Source organism: Delphinapterus leucas, chromosome 1 (genome assembly GCF_059928025.1).
Source record: "Delphinapterus leucas isolate spDelLeu-1000000601 "Yukka" chromosome 1, BTC_Dleu_Yukka2, whole genome shotgun sequence".
Taxonomy (NCBI): domain Eukaryota; kingdom Metazoa; phylum Chordata; class Mammalia; order Artiodactyla; family Monodontidae; genus Delphinapterus; species Delphinapterus leucas.
Window position 1 is genome coordinate 135,528,867 of NC_143129.1, and position 23,630 is coordinate 135,552,496.

The following is a 23,630-nucleotide window of genomic DNA, read 5'->3' on the forward strand; positions in this document are numbered from 1 at the left end:
AAAAAGGAGGGAATGATGTTGGGAACTGCAGGGTGGGTATATGAGAAAACACAGAGCACCTCTCAAATTTTTTTGAAATGAAGGAGGGAATAAACAACGATGACCTACTAGGTCAGTGTGGTGTTTAGGGTGTAAGTAGGACAAAGAATTTTAGATTCGCTTAAAACATAAGCAGATTTGAGCTATAGAAAGTAGTCTGACAAAGCATGGACAGAAATTGTTGCAATCATCAACTTAACGAAATGATCTCTTCCACTGGTGAAGATGGGGTGGGGGGATGTTGGAGGCGAGAACTGCAGAGAGGAGTAGAGAATTCATGGAGGAAGCAGAGAGTAAGGCTGGAGAAAGCAACACTTCTTACCAATTCTTCCAGGCACCTTGAATCTGGAATAAGGCACAGTTGAATGGAGAAGACTGAGGCTGGTAATTTAGAGGATGAATCTGCATGACACACCAAAACAAGTAGGAGCAAGAGAAGTAGATACTGAGTGGGGAAAAGAAAGAGATGGGGGGCAGGACCTTGAACAATCACTGAATGAAGGTTACTGCCTGTGTCTGGCATTTGTAGGCTGTTGTGTTTCAAGGACAGGCAACAGCAAAAGCAGCAACGAATAGTTCAGAGGAGTTCCCAGTTCACAAAGAATTTTTACCTCCATGGAGTCATTTAGTCACAAGAATCCTCTGACATAGGGAAGGATATTAGAAACAAATATTTACTGAACATCTTCCATGTACCCAGTACTAGCTGAGGATGAAGAAACTGAAGCTCAGAGGTCAAGAGACTCTCCTATAATTACATAGATGTGGTATCTAAACCCAAGTTCTCTGACCCCGAATGTTTTGCTCTCCCTTCTATAGTAGCTGATTTCCATAAGTTACCAGCTCTCTCTTCCTGCTCAAGACCTACCCCCAATCTGTACCAAATGTTTCTTTGAAAAAATTTTAATTCTAAAAATAGTACCTGAAACATCTCAACTAATATTATTCCTTTCTTTTCAACCATATTGCATGTATCTCTGAATTTAAAATGAGCTCTGGGAATCCGTTTATTTAGTGTTTTGCTTATTTTTGCTGCTTTTATACATTTGAAACTTAGCCTTAGATTTTCAAATTGTGTATTCACCTATCAAAGGCTACAAAACTCGAAAGTATAACTAATTCATTTTTTTCAAAGCTCCAATTCTTATGTAAGTAACTTACTGAATTTATTTTGTTAGAAGGAGTTAAAGCAGCTTTAAAAAGGGAACACAAGATTAGGCCTCACATATCTAAAACTTATTTGAACTGAATAAAAATTTAAATTTATTATTATGACTAGTATTTCACTTCTAAAAACAAAGTAAAACAAATAGATTGAACTCAGTTTACCCGGAGTTGTACAGAGATAACTTCTTTCAGTTGGATAATTGGTTTTGTGAGGCTTTTTATTTTCTCTAGCAATCCGAGCCATGGCAGCAGCATACCTAGAATAACAAAAAGAAGAAATTATCACCTATGAATATAAATGGAAAGGCCAAACACAATTTTTAGAAAAATAATATAAAAAATCACATCATTGTTAAGTTTTGATGTCAACGTGTTGAATGAGTTAGTGAGTTTTTCTCCCTGTTTTCTCAGAGTATGTATAAGGTTTGAATGACCCATCTTGAAAGTTAGGTAGAAAACACCTATTAAAAACATTTGTACTTAGTAAAGAAGAAGAAGAAAAAAGAAGAAAGAAGAAAGAGGAAAGAGGAAAGAGGAAAGAAGAGGAAAGAAGAAAGAAGAAGAAGAAGAGGAGGAAGAAGAAGGAGGAGAAGGAGAAGTGGAAGAAGAAGAATGAATTTTGGGAAGCGTATATTACTTTTGAGAAAAATAAGACAAATCAAACGAAACAGACAAGCAGGGCAATGGGCTTTGACAATGGTGCCATGCTGAGTATTGACTAATGCAATGGTAAACTGAAATTATTCCAATATGTGTTTTCCAACAGAATAGTACTTAGAAAAGTAAACAAATATGGTGTTTGATTAATATTTTAAGAGTAATAAAAACATCATTTGGTAGAGCAAGGTATGTTAGCTTCCTGGGCGTGCCGTAACAAATTACGACAAACATGGCGACTTAAAATAACAGAAATTTAATCTCTCCCAGTTTCGGAGGCTAAAGTCTAGACCCACGGTGTTGGCAGGACCATGCTTCCCCTGGAGGCTTTAGGGAAGAACCCTTCTTTGCCTCTTCCTAGCTTCTGCTGGCTCCCAGCAACCCTTGGTGCCCCTTGGCTTGCAGCTTCGTCACTCTGGTCTCGGCCTCCACTGCCACATGGCCTTCTTCCTGGTGTCTCCCTGCCCTCCTCTTCTTAGAAGGACACCAGTTACTGGACTTAGAGCCCAACTTAATCTCCTATAGATCATCTTAACTAATTACATCTCCAAAGATCCTATCTCAAAATAAGGTCATAATCTGAGGTTCTGGGTGGACACGAATTTCGGGGGAACACTGCAACCCTTACACAAGGGAAAAATTCTACCAGAAAAATTCATGACGTATCCTGGAAAAAACCCACCACCTGGTAGGAGATATCAAGGAGCCCAAGTCAAGCTACAACAGCATTTCCTTAGAGAAGGAGTTCATATATGGAAATGAAAATTTTTACAAAAATTTCTTTTGGGGATGACTAAATTTTTTAATATATTATGACAAGAAAACTTTTGGTGAAAATATTGTTTATTGTAATTGAAATTAAAGTGGAATAGAAATGCTTTTGTCTCACAGGTGTACCTCACTTACACAATACTTCTGAAAAGTTCATTCATTTGAAAAATATTCATTGAGCACATACCTTGTGCCAGGCACTGTTCTAGGAGCTAATGATACAGGAAGAACAAGACAGACAAGGTCCCTGGCCCCATTGAGAGGAGAAAAAAATAAGCGAATGTGAAAATCAAGATACATCAGCAGTGATATGTACTATGATGAAAATAAAACCTCCAATAACATGCTCTATGGAGGTGCTGAAAGCAGACATCCTTGCATTGCTCCTGACATGAGGGTCAAAACATTCAGTCTTTTACTATTACGCATGTTGGCTGTAGTATTTTCATAGATGTGCTTTAACAGGTTGAGGAAGTTCTTTCCTATTCTTAATTTACTGAGAGGTTTTTTTTTTTTAAATCAGGATTTGGTGTTGAAATTTTCTTCACCTATTGAGATGATCATATGGTTCTTCTTTCTTATTCTATTTTGCACTGTTTGAATTTTAAAAATATTAAACCAAGGTTACATTCCTAGCATAAACCTCACTTGGTCATGTATAATCATCATAATTATTTATTATAATTAATTGTGACCAAGTGGGCTTACACCAGAAATGTAACCTTGATTTAACATTTTTAAAAAATCAATATTTAAAATGTTTAAACCATGTTTAAAATGTATATATTTATATTCAGTTTGCTAAACTGTTTTCATCTATGTATAGAGGGTGTACTGATTTGTAGTTTTCTTCATTTGTTTTTGCTTTTCTTATAGTGTCTTTGGTTTTGTTATTGAGGTAATGCTGACTTTATAACATGTATTGGGAAGTACTCCCTTCTCTTCCATTTTCTGAAAGAGTTTGTATACATTGGTATTATGTTTTCCTTAAATGTCTGGAAAATTCTCCAGTGAAGCCATCTGGCCTTGGACTTGTCTTTGTGTGAAGGCTTTTAGCTATCAATTCTATTTCCTTATTAGACATAGGATTAGTTAGGTTATCCATTTCTTTTTAAGTGAGCATTGGTAGATGTCAAGAAATTTGTTCATCTATGTGGTTGAATTTATTGGTATGAAAAGTTTTTATCTTTCTTTTAGAGAGATTTTCACAGTGTATAAAACTCTAGGTTAACCATTTCTTTTATTTATTTATCTAACCATGGAAGAATGATGGCCTTTATTTTCTTCGGAAATAATTTCAAACTTACAAGCATGTTGCAAGAATACTACCAACTCCCATATACCCTACACCCAGATTCCCCAATTGTTCTTTCTTTTAAGCACTTTAAAGTTGCCATGCATTACCTCTTGGCTTCCAAGTTTTCTGACATGAAGTTATTGGTTGTTCTTACCTTTGTTCCTCTACATGTGTGTGTGTTTTTATCCTTTATTGCTTTTGAGATTTTTCTCTTTATCACTGAGTTACAGCAATTTGATTACGATGTGCCTTGGAAAGGTTTCTTTGTACTTCTGCTTCTTGGGACTTATTGAGCTTCTTGGTCTCTGAGTTTATATTTTTTATCAAATTTGGAAAGTTTTCAGCCATAATTATTTCTTCATTTATTTTTTTCTGTCAGTTTCTTTGGAACACCAATTACATGTATCTCACACCACTAAACTGTGTCCCATAGCTCACTGAGGCTTTGTTTCTTAGTCTTTTTTCTCTCTACGCTCATTTTCAAGAGTTTATATTGCTACATTTTCAAGTTCATGAGTCATTTCTTCTTCAGTATCTAACTTGCTGTTCTTTCCATACACCATGTATTTAAAACATTTTTTATTTATTTTATCTCTAGCTGTTCCATCGGTCTTTTGTATATCTTCCATTACTTTTCATCACATTCATGACTTTCTTTAGATCCTTGAGTATATTTTATAAGATGTATAAAAGCTGCGTTAAGGTCCATATCTACTAATTCTATCATCTCTATTATTTATGAATCTATTTATATTGATATATTTTCTTTTGGTTATGGATTATATTTTCCTGTTTTTTTGTACGACTTGTCATTTTTGATGGGGTGATGGACAATGTAAATTTTATGTTGCTGGGTGCTGAATTTTGTTATTTTCCTTTATATATAGTTGTCCATTGTTCTGGCATGAAGTTCAGTATCTTACAAATCAGTTTAGTACTGCAAGGTTTGTGTTTAGCCTTCCATATGGGTCTAAAATAGCCTTTATTTGGAGACAAATACAGCCCTACTCCTAAGGCATGACCCTTCTGAAGTCTCCATCCAACGCCCTTTGAATTAAGAGTTTTTGCCACTCTAACTAGCAGGAACGCAAACTATTTCTAGCCTCTGTGAGCCTTGTGTGAATTCCAAAACAAACAAGATCATTAGAATCTTATTTTCCTCAAGGCAAACATGACTTTAGTTAGAAAACAATATTACTTGATCTATACCTTTTCTCCTATGATAACTCTTTGTCCTCAAAGAACTACATACTATTGATATTTCCTTTTTCATTCAAACATTTGCCTTTTTCTAACTGAAAACATAAATTATAGAAACAAAACTGTTTATTGTCACCATTTTTAAATTGCAATTAAAATGACTATAAGGGAAGGTGCCATAATTATTAAGTTAAAAGTAAAAGAGGGGCTTCCCTGGTGGCGCAGTGGTTGAGAGTCCGCCTGCCGATGCAGGGGACGCAGGTTCGTGCCCCGGCCCGGGAAGATCCCACGTGCCGCGGAGCGGCTGGGCCCGTGAGCCACGGCCGCTGAGCCTGCGCGTCCGGAGCCTGTGCTCCGCAACGGGAGAGGCCACAACAGTGAGAGGCCCGCATACCGCAAAAAAAAAAAAAAAAAAAAGTAAAAGAGAAAACCCTAATGCTTGTTCATATTCAATTCTCATATCATTTTGGGGGCTCTGTAAACTGTTACACGTTCTTGAGAAGTCACTCTATGAACATAACAAGCATCATAAAACTTATTGCATCTAGTAACCAGATTTCTGGTAACATGTTCTAAGGGAACTTCTTGGCCTCCTTTTTATTCTTCCCTTCAGGTAAAATATAATCTAATATGCCTATAGGGAACCTTAGCTCTCCTTAATCTCAGCCCTGCTCAGGCCAAGGCCTAAGCCGATCCATGCATCACATTTCTGTGCCCACGAGGAGTGGGAGGCGTCAGGGGAAACGGGGGGAATGGGGTAGGTTGTTGCAGGGGTGGGCAAGGGGGAGAGGGAGAGAGGGCAAGAGACAGAGAGACCCCTCCCTCAAAAGAGTATTCTACGTGGGAGCAGAGCCAAAGAAGAGATTCCCTTGGTGGGGGGAAGCCCAGTATGTGTTTTTGACTCAAAACCCCTCATTCTGAAGAGAGATGTAAGGGGACGCAGCCTTAAGCCATGCTGTTGGTAATAAAGGAGGATCCAGCAGATTCTGTGCTACAACCAGAAATCCATGGTAAAATGTGAGGGCAACATTCTGAGAGAAAAACTGATTAAATGAATCATATCCATAAAAGGGAAACAATAAAGAGTATTAAATTCATTGGAAAAAATAGTTGAGAGAACTGGGTGTGTTTATTCTAAAAATAGAAAACTTAAGAGGAGGTGGGAGAAAGACATGATGGCTATTTTCTGAGACTTAAAGGGCAAGTCCACAAAACAGAAGAGCCTTATTTGTGTTGTTCCCCAGGACAAGAGGCAGTACTTTCTTTTCTGCCACAGCAGCACCCCTTGAATCATGTCTTCTACCCATATCCAAAGCCAAGCCTGGATCCTCAGTGTCTGAGCTGATTCTGGATCTAATCAAACAAAGCATTCATTGTAGCATCTGGTAGGCCTGGATTTGAATTTCAGCTCTGTCACTTACTGAGTGTGTGACCTTAGGGAGTTTTTTTTTAAATTTTTTCTGTTAAAATATTCTTTATCAAATGGAGATAATTTCTCATTTTCTGGATGGTTTTGCAGACAAATGTAAAAGCACATGGTAGGTGTTCAAGAAAGTCTGTTAAATGAATGAAAGAAATGTGGAATGGTTGAATATCACAAGGTGCTGGATTTAAGCTAGAAATAAGGAAGATTAGAGCTATTTGAATGTTCCTGAAGTACTGAGCTTCCTGTCTCTAAAAACATCTAAGCAGAGATTAAGCAAAATTATTTTTTAAAAGGAATTTTCCTCTTTGTCTAATTTGTTCCATGTCTTTATTTTATTTTTTATTTATTTATTTTTATTTTTTTAACATCTTTGAGTATAATTGCTTTACAATGGTGTGTTAGTTTCTGCTTTATTACAAAGTGAATCAGCTATACATATACATATATCCTCATATCCCCTTCCTTTTGCGTCTCCCTCCCACCCTCCCTATCCCGCCCCCCCTCAGGTAGTCACAAAGCACCAAGCTGATCTCCCTGTGCTCTGCGGCTGCTTCCCACTAGCTTTCTATTTTACATTTGGTAGTGTATATACGTCCATGCCACTCTCACTTCATCCCAGCTTACCCTTCCCCCTCCCCGTGTCCTCAATTCCATTCTCTACGTCTGCGTCTTTATTCCTGACCTGCCCCTAGGTTCTTCAGAACCATTTTTTTTTTCTTAGATTCCATATATATGTGTTAGCATACGGTATTTGTTTTTCTCTTTCTGACTTCACTCTGTATGCATGTCTTTATTTTAAAAGGGACATTTCCCATGCTCATTCTAATGCCAATTCTCTCTTTAACCACTAGATGGCATTCAAGGTTTAATCTTTGGGGAATAAAAAAACTAGCATTTCTCCTTAAAAATGCATTAAATATATAATTATGTAAACCTACAAAAACAATGTTTAACTTCAATAGCCCTGAAAGGATAGCATAAATATACATTAAGTTAATGTGCTCATCATAAATATTTTCTATATAATTGGAGAAACTGGAATCAAACGTAGCTATGCTAGAGGAAGATCACATATTTTTGTGAGTTAAAACACACACTCAAAAATCAGACACTAAAAAAAAAAAAAAAATCAGACACTACAGGAACTTAGAAATAATATATATTAACTCCTGAATTTGAAACACAGTACAACTAAGAGTTTATTTTATAAATATAAGAATATTTTATGTTGGTATTTGATATAACACATGCTAATTGCTTTATATAGAAGGAAAAAGGAAATAACATTGCTTAATAATAGAATTTAAGATTGACTGAAAAACTGCAAAACGTTTCCGCAAAAGCAGACTTTGTGCTAGCAACTGGGTGGGCAATATTTTTACATTTACCTGAAAAACTTAAGCTTTTAATCAGCACATATTAATGGCAGATAGGAAATAAAGTTTTAGTTTTCAAAAACAATATGTGTTTATCAATAACTGGGCAAGTTGGTTAATCTCTTTGTGCCTCATGTTTCTCTCATTAGTAAACTACAGATAGAGCTACCTCTAGTTTTCCACAATTTCTGTACAGAAACCTAGGGGTGACAATCCAGTTGAAAAGGGAGGCCAGGAACCTTCTCTTGAAGCTATGTCTGTATAATAAGGGAAGTGGTCTGACTTTGAGTGTAGGTTGATTTGTTGTGTCTTTGAAGGAGGCTGATAGATAGTCTCGTGGGTTACATTTAGAGGCGTGTGCTTACACTTAGAAGTATAACTGTCCACTCCACAGTGTGGCCAGTATTATGTTAGGAAATGAAGGGAGAATGCCTGGCACACAGTAGGTGCTTCGCCATATTAGTTCTGGTTTCCTTTGTATAGATACTTCAAAGTAGGGACAAGGGCAATATTCTTTCCTGAAGCTACATAGAATGTAAAACTTCTCCAGAATTGATAACTTTTATTTAGATAACTTGCTGCCTGACAAAGCTTAGACAACTGGCATAGTTCTTTCCATGACCATATTAGCAATCACTGGGTATAGAGTATGATGTAAAGGTAGTGTTATATGTGCTTAAGTAAGGATAGTCAAAAGAATAGCCTCCACTGCTTTCTGACTTTGTATCTTTCACTTTCTCCTGAGAAAATAAATATGAACTACTGATTAGATTCTAGATTCATATTCTTTCCCATGTCTTGGTAGAAATAAAGTATTTGCAGGAATAGCCAGAAGACCGGCAAGGCAATAGGAAAGAAAAAAAAGGCCTTAGAAACGAACGCCAAACCAAATGATCAGTTCATGAATATTTATGAGTTGCCTATAATGCCAATGAGTTCCTATTAATACTAACTAAAAACATGTGTAAAACTTAAGAATTTGCATAAAATATTCATGACAGTCATTTATATTTCCAGTTTTCAATCACTGTTCGTTCTATGACTATACCCTTAGAATACCCAAAGTATAACCATAATCTCTACATTAGAATGGGCACCTTCATTTTACTTTTCCTAAAAGTAACTGCCTTCACATTTAATCCTCCTGTTAAGTGGGGAAACAGGGTAAGTATGCATCATTCAAGAAACACTAAGTGAGTGCCAGGTACCAGGCTAAGTGCAGAGGATACAAAGCTACAAGAACAGTCCTGCCCTGGTCACTCTGCACGAACAGATGAATCTCCCCACCACAGGCGCTGAAAGAGACAGGAACAGACTACTACAGAAGGAGAGGATGGGGGGACATGGGAGCCTGAATCATGGACCATTCCACAAGACACAGTGGAGCTGGATCTTCATGCCATCCTTGTGGAGCACTTTGCCAGGCTGAAAAGATGACAGGACGGAGAAGGGAAAAGAACCAAGGGCATAATGGGGCTAAAATAAATGTGGTTATGATAGGTGCTGTTTTCTAGACTGAGAAAATTTCACAACTTTTTACACTTCTATTTTTATTCTCTGAAAACGTTGGGGGACATGGGCTTTTGTCACCCCCTCTCCTTGGGAACTAATATTTATTGAATGTCCATGCGTCAACACTACGTGGTTTATATATATACATATGATCTCATTCAAGAGAACCAATGCAAAACAAGTTTGCAAGGTAGGTAATATCTCCTTTGAACAGATAAGGAGACAAGCTCAGAGAGGGTAAGAATTTCTCCAAGATCTATCTGACACTGCAGCCCATGCCCTTTCCCATGCTGCCTCCAAAGAAAGATTTTCCATGTGAGAACTGAACTAGGGCCACAGTAGGAAAAGCATGAATAATAGCGAACCTTGAGTACTTCCTATGTACCAGATACTGTTTGAAGCAATTTATGTGTAGTGTAGTGTATTTATGTGTAAAATAGTGTATTTAATTGTCACAATCTCCTTGGGAGGTGGGTAGAGTTATTACTGCCATTTAACAGATAAGGAAACTGAGGGACAAAGCAGTCAGATAACATGCCCGAGGTCACAGAGTTGGTAATTGGCAGAGCCAGGATTCAGATGCAAAGAGTCTTGCTCCTGTGTCCCTGCATTTAAGCGCCCCATGTTCCACCTTTTAACTCAGACTGAATCCTAACTTGAGACTCTGCTGGGAAAGATATCCCAGACAGAAAGCACAACGTGGTGAGAAGATTTTATGTTCCCAAAAAATAGTGGGGGGGAAAGAAAAAAGAATTTAGGGTAGCTTAAGAATCGGGTCTTGATTGATGAGGGGATGGGAGGACAGTAGGAGGAGGGGTGTGAGGCAGGAGAGATATGTCTCTCTTTTTCCTGAAGGCTCTGCAGATGAAAGGCTCTCAATTTGCATTTTCTGGGTTTTTTTAAAGGGGACATTTCAGCGCGAGGAAAGTTTTCTCTGTTTTCAAATATTAAAAACAGAGAGATGCAAAAGGTATTATATTGCATGTACACATAGACCAATTACTCACTTGCATAGATTCCCAAACATTTCCTACTTGAAACTCTGAATTGACCACTTTGCTATACCTCATGTATTTGATGAACATGAGACTTTTAATAATTATTTAAAAAGAAGTTGATTCCACCATACTTTATATTTTTGCATGCTCAAATATTTATGCTGTAATAAAATTATGTAGATAAATGTAATATCTTTTAGACACTTTATTTAAATAATGTTTAAATTAATGTTTTGTTATCATCTGATCTAAATATATTCTCTTCAACCACCAGATGGCATAAGGTGTGAGAGTTTTATTCTGACAGGGTCACCACGCACATGATAGACCTATAACTTCAAATAATGTATTTAGGAAAATGTTCTAGCATTCAAACAGTTCACAATTATTTCAGCCATATGGAGAAGTGGGTGGATAAGTTGAAAATGACATGGCCCTACTTTTTCTACATTTTGGGGTTCTGTGGGATGCTGGCCTTACATAATGAATCAATAATCAAACAAATAAAACAAAGCAGTTCTGTTAAAGGAAATCAAAAAGGAAGTCATGTCACAGCAAAATTAACCTTATATTCTAAGTAGGTTTCTTTAAATGAAACTTGAAACATGCCTTCAAGAAAAAAACCATGCTGACACTTCTTCAACTTCTGCTTCATAAAAACTTTTCTACTGCTTATAATTTACTCTGAAAGCAGAAAAGTTTCTAATGCAAAAGCTTTCCTCCCCTTTGGCTTGAAGGAAAGTTGCTGCAGAAATCAACTGAAAAAAGAATATCTAACCAAAAAATCCAATCTGAACTATGACATTAAAGGATAGGAAAGTCTATTTTAAGAGCCTTGATTTCTACACAAATTCAAAATACAGCACATTGTTTTTATTAATCCTATTATTTTCATCTAGAAAAGAGGTCACAATGCTAACAAGGAGCTAATAAAAATGATGTAAATACAAAAAATAGGAACTTTAATTCCCCTAGCTTTGTGGTAGCACATTCACTGAACGCTTTGCAATAAGCCCTCCAGAATAAATGACCACTGCAACACAGCCAGTACCACAGAGCTGAGATGGAATCTGTGCTCTAACATGATGAAGCAGAAAAACTGCCTTTAGGAGTCAAGAGACTGAAGATGAGATTAAGGTCCCTTCCTTAATGTGGTCCAAGAGTCAATCATTCCAAAAGATATTGTAATAATTTATCTTTGTATTTAATTACAGACTTCCTCACTAGATTTAATATATTTGGTTCCTGAGTGAGAAATCCATCTGTGAAAAGAGGAAAAGGTGTTTGGAACCAGGAGAAGAAAGAAATACTAACTGGTGATATGTAAACAGGCTGGTTTTTCTTTCTTCCTGTTTCTAAGTTCTATTTTGATAAGGTTAAGAATGGAAATAAGAAGATTAATAGGAAAGGTATTGTGGGATTCCTTCACTGTGGCTCATGTTCTATCCCCACCTTTGGCAGCCGCGAGATAGCAAAGCTGTTTCCCACCTGGGTTCATGTGAAAGGACAAAATGATACCTCTTATTTTTGTTCTTATGTTTAAAAGAAATCCGATGGGTTTCCTCTGATAGTTCAGTTAGTAGAAAGTGAATAATAGATATTTCAAGTTCATAGGATAATATTCTAGACAGTTAAAATTACTTACTTTAAACCCCATTCTTTAGGTCGTCTTAGCTCATTTTTCTTCCATTTGTAATACTCTCCAATGAAATTTGGATCTTCAAGCACTGAAATTAGAATATTTTTAAAAAGAGCTATGCATACATTCTTTAATAATAGTTTAAAGTTTACAATAATTTATTTCTCCTTAAGTTAGTATGTGGCAATAACACATACTATTATCGTTCAAGTCACATTACGATCCTCAGACACTCTCCAAATTTCTTCTTTTAATTTAAACTTTGTGATACTGGATATTGTTTGAAAGAAACAGATTGTGACTTTGTAACTTATCATGGTATTTGTTTATATATCATTTATAGAAACGAGGATAGTTTTAAAATAACTCATACAGAAACTGATACCATAGGTTAACAAAATTCTAATGCAGCACTTCAAGGGAAAAAATAAAATCAGGGAGTTTGAAAGTGACATTACAGATCTTGATCTTCTACAAAGCAAGAATCTGCAACAGATGATCATCCAGCCTCTAAATGAATCCCTTGTCTCTCTTTTTTTTTTTTTTTTTTTGCGGTATGCGGGCCTCTCACTGTTGTGGCCTCTTCCGTTGTGGAGCACAGGCTCCGGACCCGCAGGCCCAGCGGCCATGGCTCACGGGCCCAGCCGCTCCGCGGCATGTGGGATCTTCCCAGACCGGGGCACGAACCCATGTCCCCTGCATCGGCAGGCGGACTCTCAACCACTGCGCCACCAGGGAAGCCCCCTTGTCTCTTTGTTATTGGGAGACTGCCGGTTTCATTGACAGTTACCGAGGTCACAATGTCCTTCCTTAATCTGAGGGCTGAGTTTCCACTGCTCCTCCTTCTGACCTCCTCAGCAATTCTGAGTAAATTTATCCCTCCCCTATGGAAAGGATCCCTCTAATATTTGAAGATAGCTCTCAGGGCAGCCTCAGTTCCTTCAACTTTTTCTTAAGTCATGATTTTCTAGAGACCTAACCATCCTCATCCTGGTGGTGAACTTTGTTGATATTCCTATTAAAGTTTTCATCCCGAACTGGCTCAGAATCTTGATTTCATATCAATAGCAAGATGCAGGTGGGATTGCTACCTCCCTCCATCTGTGTGCTGGACTTCTCTCAATTTAGCTCAGATATGCATTAGTATTTTCAGGAAATCACATTATACCACCGGCTCATATGTTTGTGGTTAATTATAAGCCTTAGGCCTTCAATCAAATTCACATAAAATTTACGGAAAACCTACTATGCTTAAGCACTGGCAGTTTTTACACAAAATACTATTAATCCAGATCATTCACACACGCACATATATATCCTTCCTTTTCTCCCCGCTCCCTCCCCTGTTCGCTTGTGTGCTTTCTCTCTCTCTTTCTCGCTCTCTCTTCTCCTTCTAATTGTCCTGGGTTTATAGTCCTGATCTATTTAACCAACCAGATGCTCCCCACCAGTCCTGTCTCTATCTGGAGCTTCTTTTTTTTTTTTTTTTTTTTTTTTTTTTGCGTTACGCGGGCCACAGGCTCCAGATGCGCAGGCTCAGCGGCCATGGCTCACGGGCCCAGCCGCTCCGTGGCATGTGGGATCTTCCCAGACCGGGACACGAACCCGTGTCCCCTGCATCGGCAGGCGGACTCCCAACCACTGCGCCACCAGGGAAGCCCTGGCGCTTACTTCTTAACAATGATAAATTAACCCCTTCCAGCTTGAGGAAATTTGTCATTGATAGAGAAAACTTTTAAACTGAATAATTCTCCTTTTCTTCTATTAATATTACATGATATTCACCAGCAATGTTCCAATCTATTCTTTATCTTCTTCAAACACACACAAACACACATACATACATATTCTTATAGACTTCATTAATACTCTTTATTATTATTTGGAATATATTCCTTCCTTCCTTTAAGGAAGCAGATCTGTACTCCCCAGAGTTCTTAGCAGGATTCATTATTTCCTTTAGATGATTATAATAATTAATATTAATAGAATTCTTACTATATATGGGGGTACTTGTAAAGTAGATATGCAGTGCTTACCATTATAATACCCACTTCACAGATGAACAGACAGACACAGAAAGGTTGAGTAATGTGTTCTCACATGTACTATTCATTACTACCTAAACAAAATTTAAAATTTATTTGATGTTAAGTTCCCTGACCAGGTATTGAACCCAGGCCATAGCAGTGAAAGAGCCAAATCCTAACCACTAGGCCACTAGGGAACTCCTGAAATTTACTCGATGTTTCTACTCAAGGATAATCCATGTCTTTCCTTAAGTTTTTGGAACTGCTGTTCCTACATTTTCTATTTGAATATGTATGGCAGTCTCTTCCTTCTATATTATGAAACCCCAAATGGCATGATTATCTTTCCTGAATACAGTAAGTCCCCGACATACGAACCTTCAAGTTGGGAACTTTCAAAGATGCAAACATGCATTCGCATGTCCAATCATGTAAGTTAGTTCATGTGTCTGGTGTACACTGTCACATGCGTGCATACTCTACAAGTGGTTGTGCTTTTGTGTACTTTTGGCGTAGAGTACAGTAATACAGTATCTTTATTTCAAGCCCAGAATATCTGGAGGCAAGCATAAAAGCAGCAGTATGTAGCTGATTGTGTTAGTTGGGTACCTAGGCTAACTTTGTTGGACTTATGAACAAACTGGACTTACGAACACGCTCTCGGAACGGAACTCGTTTGTATGTAGGGGACTTACTGTATTCTCATTTCTTTTATATTATTGACTCATTTTCTCCAACGCTTTCTCTATTATCCAAGAGATGAGATATGCCACAGTATCTGTACAAACTTTTAACACTTCCTATTTTATCCCCATAATTTTTTCACTTATCTGTCTCCTACCATCTGACTGTAAATGCCTCAAAAAGCTTATCATAATACTTATGTTCTTGTCTTCAGCAAAGCCCATTGATAGACATAGAAGATGCTCAGTGGATGATGTTGATGGGAGGGAAATAATGAAGAAATGAGGACCAGTGAAATTTTGTCAGAACTTCTTGAAGTTAAAATCCCCCCCCCATCACTATCATACCTTGCCCTTGTGGCAGTTTTGTAATCTGTGTAGAAAAGCATCCTCTATTGCCTCCATAGTATACTTCTTCCTTCCTTTCCTTCTGAGGATTACTGGACATTGCTTCTACTCTGCTTTTTCTATGACACACCTATTGTCCAACATCTGTATAGGTTGATCTGAAAATTTTTCTTCCACTCTGGGACTGTCATGTCCAAAGAAATATATAAGCACTAACTTACCTTGGCATGTTTTATTTTCACATATACTATCTTATGCTAACCATAGAGGAACTTAGAGTTGAATATTTTTGTCAATGAATAGAAATGAAAAATGAGGTACAAAGACTAACCTAAATTAGGTTAAATGACTAACCTAAATTCACTTAACTGTGTCTGCAAAACTAGTATAAGGCTAGGAGTCTCTAACTTCTGATATCAGGTTCTTCCCACTAGGGCTTTTCCATTGGCTTGCACACTGTAACCACCTGGGCAGCTGTAAAAACTACTACTCCCTGGTCCTGCTCCCAAAGATCCTACTGTAATTGGTCTGGGGGTGCACCCTTTACACGGGGAATGTGCACGAGCTCCTCTGGTGGTTCTAAGGAGCAGTCAAGACTGAGACCACTGCATTAGGAGTCGATGATACTGCTTCTTGCATCTAAATGCATTTCTGGAGACATTTGCCCTCACTGCTGGCTCAAAGACTCAAGGAATGAAAGTATCCTAAGGTGAAAGCAAGCATTCCCATGATGCTTCAGGCTGTTTGGTCTGTCCTGATGACAGCAAAGAAACATCAGGAAGCCTCCGCTCACTATTACAGGGTACACTGGTCTGAAGGAATTCTTTTTGTATAACATAAACATTTCCTTATGGGGATCATATTCTGTCATTAAGCTGCTGTTGCCCCACAGCCAGATGTATTGGTTTGTTCTCTGCCAAACTTTTAATTTGCCATTCTGTAGTGGTGGACAGAGAATAGTGGATCATCAGTACATTTTCCCATATGATTGTCTATGATTATGAGCAAATCATTGTAATTACTGAAAACGTACTGCACATACTTCAGAGTTTGAATTTAAATCTCAAGTTATACAGAAATTACAATTTTATATCATATTATGGAGGCAATATAATATAGAGGGAAGAACAAATATGGAGTCAGAGGACTTGGTTCAAGTCTTTGGGCCACAGCCCGCTTGTACTAATAAATATTAGCCACACTTACTGAGCACTCACTATGCACTAGGCACCATTATAGCGCTTCAACGTTATGATGTACGTTCTGTGATTATTCTCATTTTACAGATGAGAGAACTGGGACATAGAGAGGTTAAGAAACTTATCCAAGGTCACACGGCTAGTAAATTGCAGAGCCAGGATTAAACCCTGGCAATATGTATCCAGAATTTACACTCTTACCAATATATGATAGTCCATGTGTGACCTTAGGTAAATTACTTAGCTTCCTTTGGTCTTGGTTTTCTCATGTGTAAAACAGAGTAATAATAATGCTGAGCTCATTGGGTTGATATACAACTCTGCATGACATATACTAGGTGTTCAATAAATATTGGTTGATAAGTGAATAAAAGGACAATAAGATTGGGATGATTAAAAAATACAGATTAAGAGGTACAAACTACTATGCATAAAATAAGCTACAAGAATATATTGTACAACACAGGGAATATAGCCAATATTTTATAACTATAAGCAGACCGTAACCTTTAAGAATTGTGAATCACTAAGTTGTATGCCTGAAACTTACATAAGATTGTACATCAACTATACCTCAATTAAAAATAAACAAGAAAAACAATACGGAGTATACTCTGTAAACTGTGTTATACAAGAATAAACTTACTAGTATTATGGCATACATGACTATGTATAGATTTGTGGCACAAAGATATGCAATACAGTTAATACTCAAAAGCATAATATAGGGCTTCCCTGGTGGGGCAGTGGTTGAGAGTCCACCTGCCGATGCAGGGGACACGGGTTTGTGCCCCGGTCTGGGAAGATCCCACATGCCACGGAGTGACTAGGCCCGTAAGCCATGGCCGCTGAGCCTGCGCATCCCGCAACGGGAGAGGCCACAACAGTGAAAGGCCCGCGTACCGAAAAAAAAAAAAAAAATCATAATATAACCTTACTCATCACTATTCGTAAAATGAAAAGCTTTTAAAAATATGCACAAGAGTTTAATAATCTTTCCAGTGATAAAAATATAACTGTAGAAAAGGAAGTTATTAGAAGTTCCCCCTTTACTTCTGAGTAGTTAAAGAAGCATTCTATAATCTAACAGCTTCATCTTTCTTATTGCCAGGAAATTAAGCCATTAAAAAAGATAGTATTGGATCTCATCCAATTGAACTATCCAAAGACAAAATTGGCCAGCAGCACATGTAAGGTTTACATTTAATTTTTTTTAATTAAGTGCCAGTTATTATCGAAGGAAAGCTTTTGAAACATTCTTATGACAAATCTCTGTAGGAAAGAGAGGCAGAGTGATTGTGAAATCTTGCACCAAGGGCTAGAATCAAAGTCTCCGAAATTCTTCTGGGCTAGAGGTAACCATTACCAGCTATTGCCTTCATAAAGAGAAATGAATTACATACTAGGTTAGTGACAGATGTAGAAACAAGAACCAACTTAAATATTTTGGTGTCAAACTCTTTTGAAGAAGAAATTGTAGCCAGTGATACTTCATTATTACTTCCATTTTAAAATTATTCTTTATTATAAGACAATCATTTCGGAATTTCTTTGTTTAGGCATGTGCTTCTGTTTTTTTCCTAGCAGTTTGGAGTTTCCAAGAGCCTTCATATATTTACACGTTATTCCATAAAGCACCATCCTATAACAATCTGTTTGTTTTTTGGTTGAAGGAGTTGGACGCTGAATCATTCCCTGGAGCATGCCAACTGCCTCTTGACACCACATCTGTTAAGGGTTATCACCTCCTGGAACCCATCTGAGCTCCTCAGAGCCTCTTACATAGCAAGTACTCAAGATGTGTTTGCTGAATTGACTAAGAAGCACTCAATCAAAATATTTTAAATGAAGTAAACGTTCATGTAATCTGGTATCAAAATCAATAAAACTCTTTTACACTGATAGTGTTGTTAAAGACTACTCCTTAAAGCACCTTGAACAAGTTATTTTTCTTAATCACTAATCTACGAGTCAGTGAGGAAGATAATGTGTAATCACAAAATAACTAATAACCAACATCCTGAAAGAACAAGTAATTTCTTAGAAATTATTGACCTCACATTTTCGTATTTATTAAGCTTAGTACTCCTTTTTGCTCTAATTTGTGTCTTAAAACTAGATATGATTTTTTTTTCCTGGGTGATATTTTGTTCTCTTAAAACCAATTAGTAGACTATCACAATGATGAGATGAAACACGATGAGACCACAAATTAAGGCAGTGGTCATGGAGGTGGGGTAGAGGGGAAACATTTGTAATGTTGCAGGAGATAAAATCAGTAAGGCTTAATAAGGGAGATAAAGAGGACTAGGGAATGTCTATGATTCTGGCTTGGCAAGTAAATGCAAGAACGGTGATCTACCACTAACCAAGAGAGGTAATGAAGGAGGGAGAATAGGTTTTGGAGCAACATAATGAATTCACTTTGGGACATCTTGGGTATGAGGTGCCTTATTACACAGTTGTAAATATGCATTCAGAATTCAGAAGAGAGCCTGGCTAGAGATGAGGCTTTAGGAATTACTGGCGTGTGGGCTAATGAAAATCATAGTGATGGATGAGGTCTCTCAAAGAGAGCTGGGCAGAGAATACTGAATGAAGAAGTTATTGCTAAGGAAAGAGGCAGAGGAGCGCTTAGGAAGGTAAGAGGAAAACCATGTATACATGGTGTCTTCTAACTCAAGGAGAGCATAGTCAATAGGATTTCAAGTAAGATAAAGACTAAAAAAATGTAATCACTGAATCTGGGAATTCGGAAGTCACTGATAACTTCAGACTGTACCATTTTGCAGGATAGCTGAAGCAAAGTCGTATTTCAGTAAATGTGTGCCGACTGGCTAACCTACTTTGATACAAATAATGAAACAGTACTCTAAAGATTAGATTAAATGGGACCAAAAAGTTGTCCAGCTCTCCTATTCCATCTTTCTAGTTCTTAATGTATGATGGTAACAGATGATTTTTCCTTCGACTGATGTAATTGAGCATCCCCAGGTTTTCTTGCTGTCTTTCTACTTAATAATATCTCTGGCTTTGGGGATAATTGTGTTTAGCACCAAAAAGTTTCCTCCTGCTATGAAGGTTTCCTTCTGGGGTAAAGGGCGTAAAGTAAAGCTCAAAAGACTGAGAACTTTGTCTTTTATTCGTCCAATTGCCTATCTTTCCTTTGGGCTTTTAATCAGACTTCAGTCCAGGACTCTTTACAAAAGAGGGACTAAATGAACAGTTGTTGAATGATTAGTATATAGAGCCAACAAAGAAGTTTATCACCCTCAGATTCCAAATATGTGTCAATTAGTCTTCGAAAGCAAGACAAGCTGAGAATGTTGAGATTAATATACCAACCCCCCTCCCCTCAAAAATACGACAAGGTTAGATCACCTTACATGGAGTTCTGTAATATTCTGTGGCTTTTGATGTGGCTATTCCAGACCATGTCTTGTAGTAATCATAAAATGAGACTGATTTAATTGATCTGAAAATACAAAATAAGATCAGACAGTGAGTAGCATGAAAGTTTGCTTTTTAAAATTATTTTTATCAGAGTGGACTCTTTCAGATACCTTGTCACAAGACATCAAGCTGATCTGCAAATTCTCACATAGTTATTTCTAACAAATGAATCTAACATAATTTTCCACGAGTACATGCAAATCACAAAAAAAGGTCCAACCAAACCAGTTTTCTATAATAAGTGTAAATGTGCATCCATGTGTATACTATAAAAAGAAAAATATAGGTTTAAGATAACTGTGCCTTTCGTGACTAACATTGAAAAGAACTTTAAATAAAACATCATAGCTGTACATTTTCTCTTTCTACGATAAACAACTTTCTTAAATTTCTATGCCAAATTTTAGTAAAATCACCTTTATTTTCTTTTTATTATGAGGAGAAATGAAACACCAGAATTGAGATTAGTTTAATCTTTACACAGAATCTGGCCACTTTCAATGAGGGAAAATAAACAACTCTTTTCTAATATTACTGCCAGCACATTTCCTTCCCTGTGCTAATATTACCAAATCCTAATGGGAGAGCAAAGACTGTTACAAAGTATTAAACGGGACCTATGAAACAGTCTCTTACTCTTAAATAACTGCATTTCCAATTTTTTTCTTACAGTCTTCTTGAATGCAGAGATTCTCAACACTCCACAAACAAAACATTACTTTCAGATATTTTTCAGACATGTGAAATCATCTATTAACTGACTTAAACAGATGCTTAAACATCAAATATAAAAGACTTTATGTCTGTTTTAATTTTAAATTCCTAGCTCTTTGGAGGAAGAAGCAAATTTTCAGTTGTAATAGGTTATTAGCATTAATTTTTATAGGTAAATCATAGGTACCTTAATATCTGACTCAATTTTGAAATTAATGGGGGCAATATCTAAATTTGTTAATGCATTCATTTATTTAAATGATAATTACAGACACCTAATTTTAAGACTAACATTTTTCAAGTGTGTTATTGCTTTTGTAATCACACTTAAGTAGAAATCTGAAACTTGGTAAAGATAAATTAATCACTACTATTATTGCTTCCAGAGCTACATGCGTGCTTTATACTACTAAATGATATACTAAACTAACATTAATTTGCCAATGAAATGTTTCAGCATTTGGCAACGGAGGTAACAAAATGAAAGGTTGCATTATATCTCCTGCATGAAAAAGCTTGTGATCAATTTGCTGTCACAGATCACTTAGCAGACAACAATGACCCAAGAGGAAGGAAACTGTCAACATACTGTCTCGTGAAAAAAAAATACACCATCTTCAGGCACAATCGTCTCCATTGTTTTTTGACTGTTTGAGGACGACCCATGACCCTCTCCCTTCCCAATGGTGTCCTGTTCAATTTCAAGCTGTTAGCCTTCAGGGGCTTTCTTTTATTCCCCTAGAATAATTAAAAATATTACCCTAAAAGGTATAACTTTAGTATAGTTTGAATATACAAAACAGAATGCCTCAAACATTTGGGAATATCTGCACTTTCAATTCTATAAAGGAAATAGCCTCTTAAAATAAGAGAACAGTAACTATTTACTATTATTCAGATAAACTATGAAGGGATGTATACAGCATAAAAAAATACATGTCTTTATAGTTTCAACCAATAACAGGAATTTATTGAGTATTATTGTTGGCATTATGAATATGAAAAAGTAGAAGACATAATTTTAAACTGAACCTCACAGCTTATTATTATTCTGTTGGGAAAATAAGATATATATCTGAACTATTAAATAGAATAGCTTTATATATTAACATAATAAACTGTTACATCATTTAACATAGACATTTGGAGACTACAATGACAGATACTTCTTTGGCAGTGGCAATAAGCAAAAAAAAATTGGAGGAGGGAGCTGTAACTTTGTTTTGGAGCCATTAGGGAAAGTGTCACCTGGATATGGACCGGGGACAAAGGAAGGAGGCATTTTAGGCCAGGGAATCAGTATTAGCAATAGCTTAGATGGCAAGGAGCATGGTGTGTGCATGCCTACATACAGAGGATGTTGGGGGAAGAGGTGAGAGTAACAAGATAATTGACTAGAGTAGAGAGTTCCAATTTCAGAGGAATTGGAATTTGATAAAAAATAGGTGAAACTAGGCAATGCTGGGTCTTCAAATTTAGGCAGAGAATGGATTAGACTCGATTCAGTAACCTTGATTTATTAGGTGATAAACAGTAATCAGAAGTTCTCAAATAAGGCAAGTAAACTATGAAATCAGTGATTGAGTAAGAGTTTTCTCTGGCATTAGCATGCAGAGAGGATTATGTGAGAGATTAAATGTAGGGGGACCAGTTAGGAAATAAATTCAGTAACGCAGGCAAGAGATTCTGAGAGCTAAAACTCGGGTGGGAGCAAAGATCAGGAAGGGGAGGAGATGAATCTACGAGAATGCTAAAGAATTGACTGAACCAGTTGCCTGATAGGGTGTGAAAAGTGAAGGAATTTGAGGGTCAAATATTCTCCTAAAACCCAGAAGACCACTTAGCTTTGCTATTAATAGAAAGCGTCTAGAGAAGCCGAAGTAAAATATGAATTTAATTTTAAACATGGGTTGTAGGTGATGACCTTTAGGAGTGTGAATGAGAAATTGGGACTGGAAATAAGAAATGTAGGTCAAATCAACACAAAGGTTGATAGATGATGCCATTAGGGAAAACAAACTCCAAAAGAGTAAGTAAGTGTTTAGAAAAGAGTGAGCAGAAACCAATTCACAGTTAAGGGGGGCCTGTGAAAGAAACCAAAAGGATCATTAAGGGAAGAAGAGAATCATGGCAGCGCTATTTCATGGAAGCAATATCCCAACCATCGCCAAAGCCTAATGACTAAATTCTTAAATATCTCTGGATATTTAGTCACGTATTCAACAGTATCATGACTAAGAGCACAGGCTCTGGAATCAGTTGGCCTGGGTTAAAACACTCTGGCACCATTTCTTATTAGCTGTGTAACTCCGGGCACGTAGCCTAACCTCTCCACGTTTCCAGAGATAGAACTTTCTCCAGTAGTGGTTGTGAACATGCATAAAAACAGCCAAGGAAGGGTTTAGCATCCCTCAGCACTCAGTGTCAGCTGGTCTCCTCAACTGCCTTGGGTAAGTACCTCATCATTCTTCTCCTGTAAACTCTAAACAGCTTCCTAATTGTTCATCTACCTCAGTCTCTCCCTATTCCAGGTTATCATGCCTCTGCTTGAAAGCCACAGTTGGTAAATACTTCTGTAGGATGACATATAAACAACTTTTAAATAGAATTTGAGGTTCTTCATCATCTGGCCATTTCCAACCTTTTCTTCCATCATTCATCTACACATCCAGAGGCTCCATCACATGGAACTTCCTGGTGATCCTGAGTGTACCAAAATATTACATTTCCATGTCTGTGCAAGCAGTTCTATTAGAGAGTCTTTTGCCCTCTGTGCCTGTCAAAGTCTTACTTATTAAAGTTCAGGTACAATAAAAATAATACAGACATGAAGGTTGTCACAGTGGATATTGTGGTTGCCTCCCCGATAGCTGTTCCATTCTTCTCCCATTCTGTACATGCCCTGTGGTCTGATGGGACTGACCCCACCCCTGGCTCTAAGTCAGTTGAGTGATAACTAGTTTAGGGACAGGAATCTGACCTAAATAGCTTCAATCAGAGTGAAACTTATTCTAGCTTTCTAATACATCTTGATCTCTGAGAGTGTTGATGCTCTTTGTTCTTCTTCAAGATTGCCTTGTTATTCTAAACCTTTGCATTTCTAGATACATTTTAGACCACC

General features: G+C 37.2%; 1 protein-coding gene across 1 annotated transcript in view; it reads right to left on the reverse strand.

Moving 5' to 3' along the window:
- UBE2U (ubiquitin conjugating enzyme E2 U) overlaps positions 1-23,630 on the reverse strand; it is a 70,688-nt gene that overhangs the window by 17,037 nt on the left and 30,021 nt on the right. The window contains exons 7-9 of the mRNA XM_022580902.2: positions 19,729-19,817; positions 12,089-12,170; positions 1,369-1,463 (exon numbers count right to left, since the gene is read on the reverse strand). Of these exons, the coding sequence (XP_022436610.2) occupies positions 1,369-1,463; positions 12,089-12,170; positions 19,729-19,817 (266 nt within the window). The remainder of the gene's footprint in view (positions 1-1,368; positions 1,464-12,088; positions 12,171-19,728; positions 19,818-23,630) is intronic.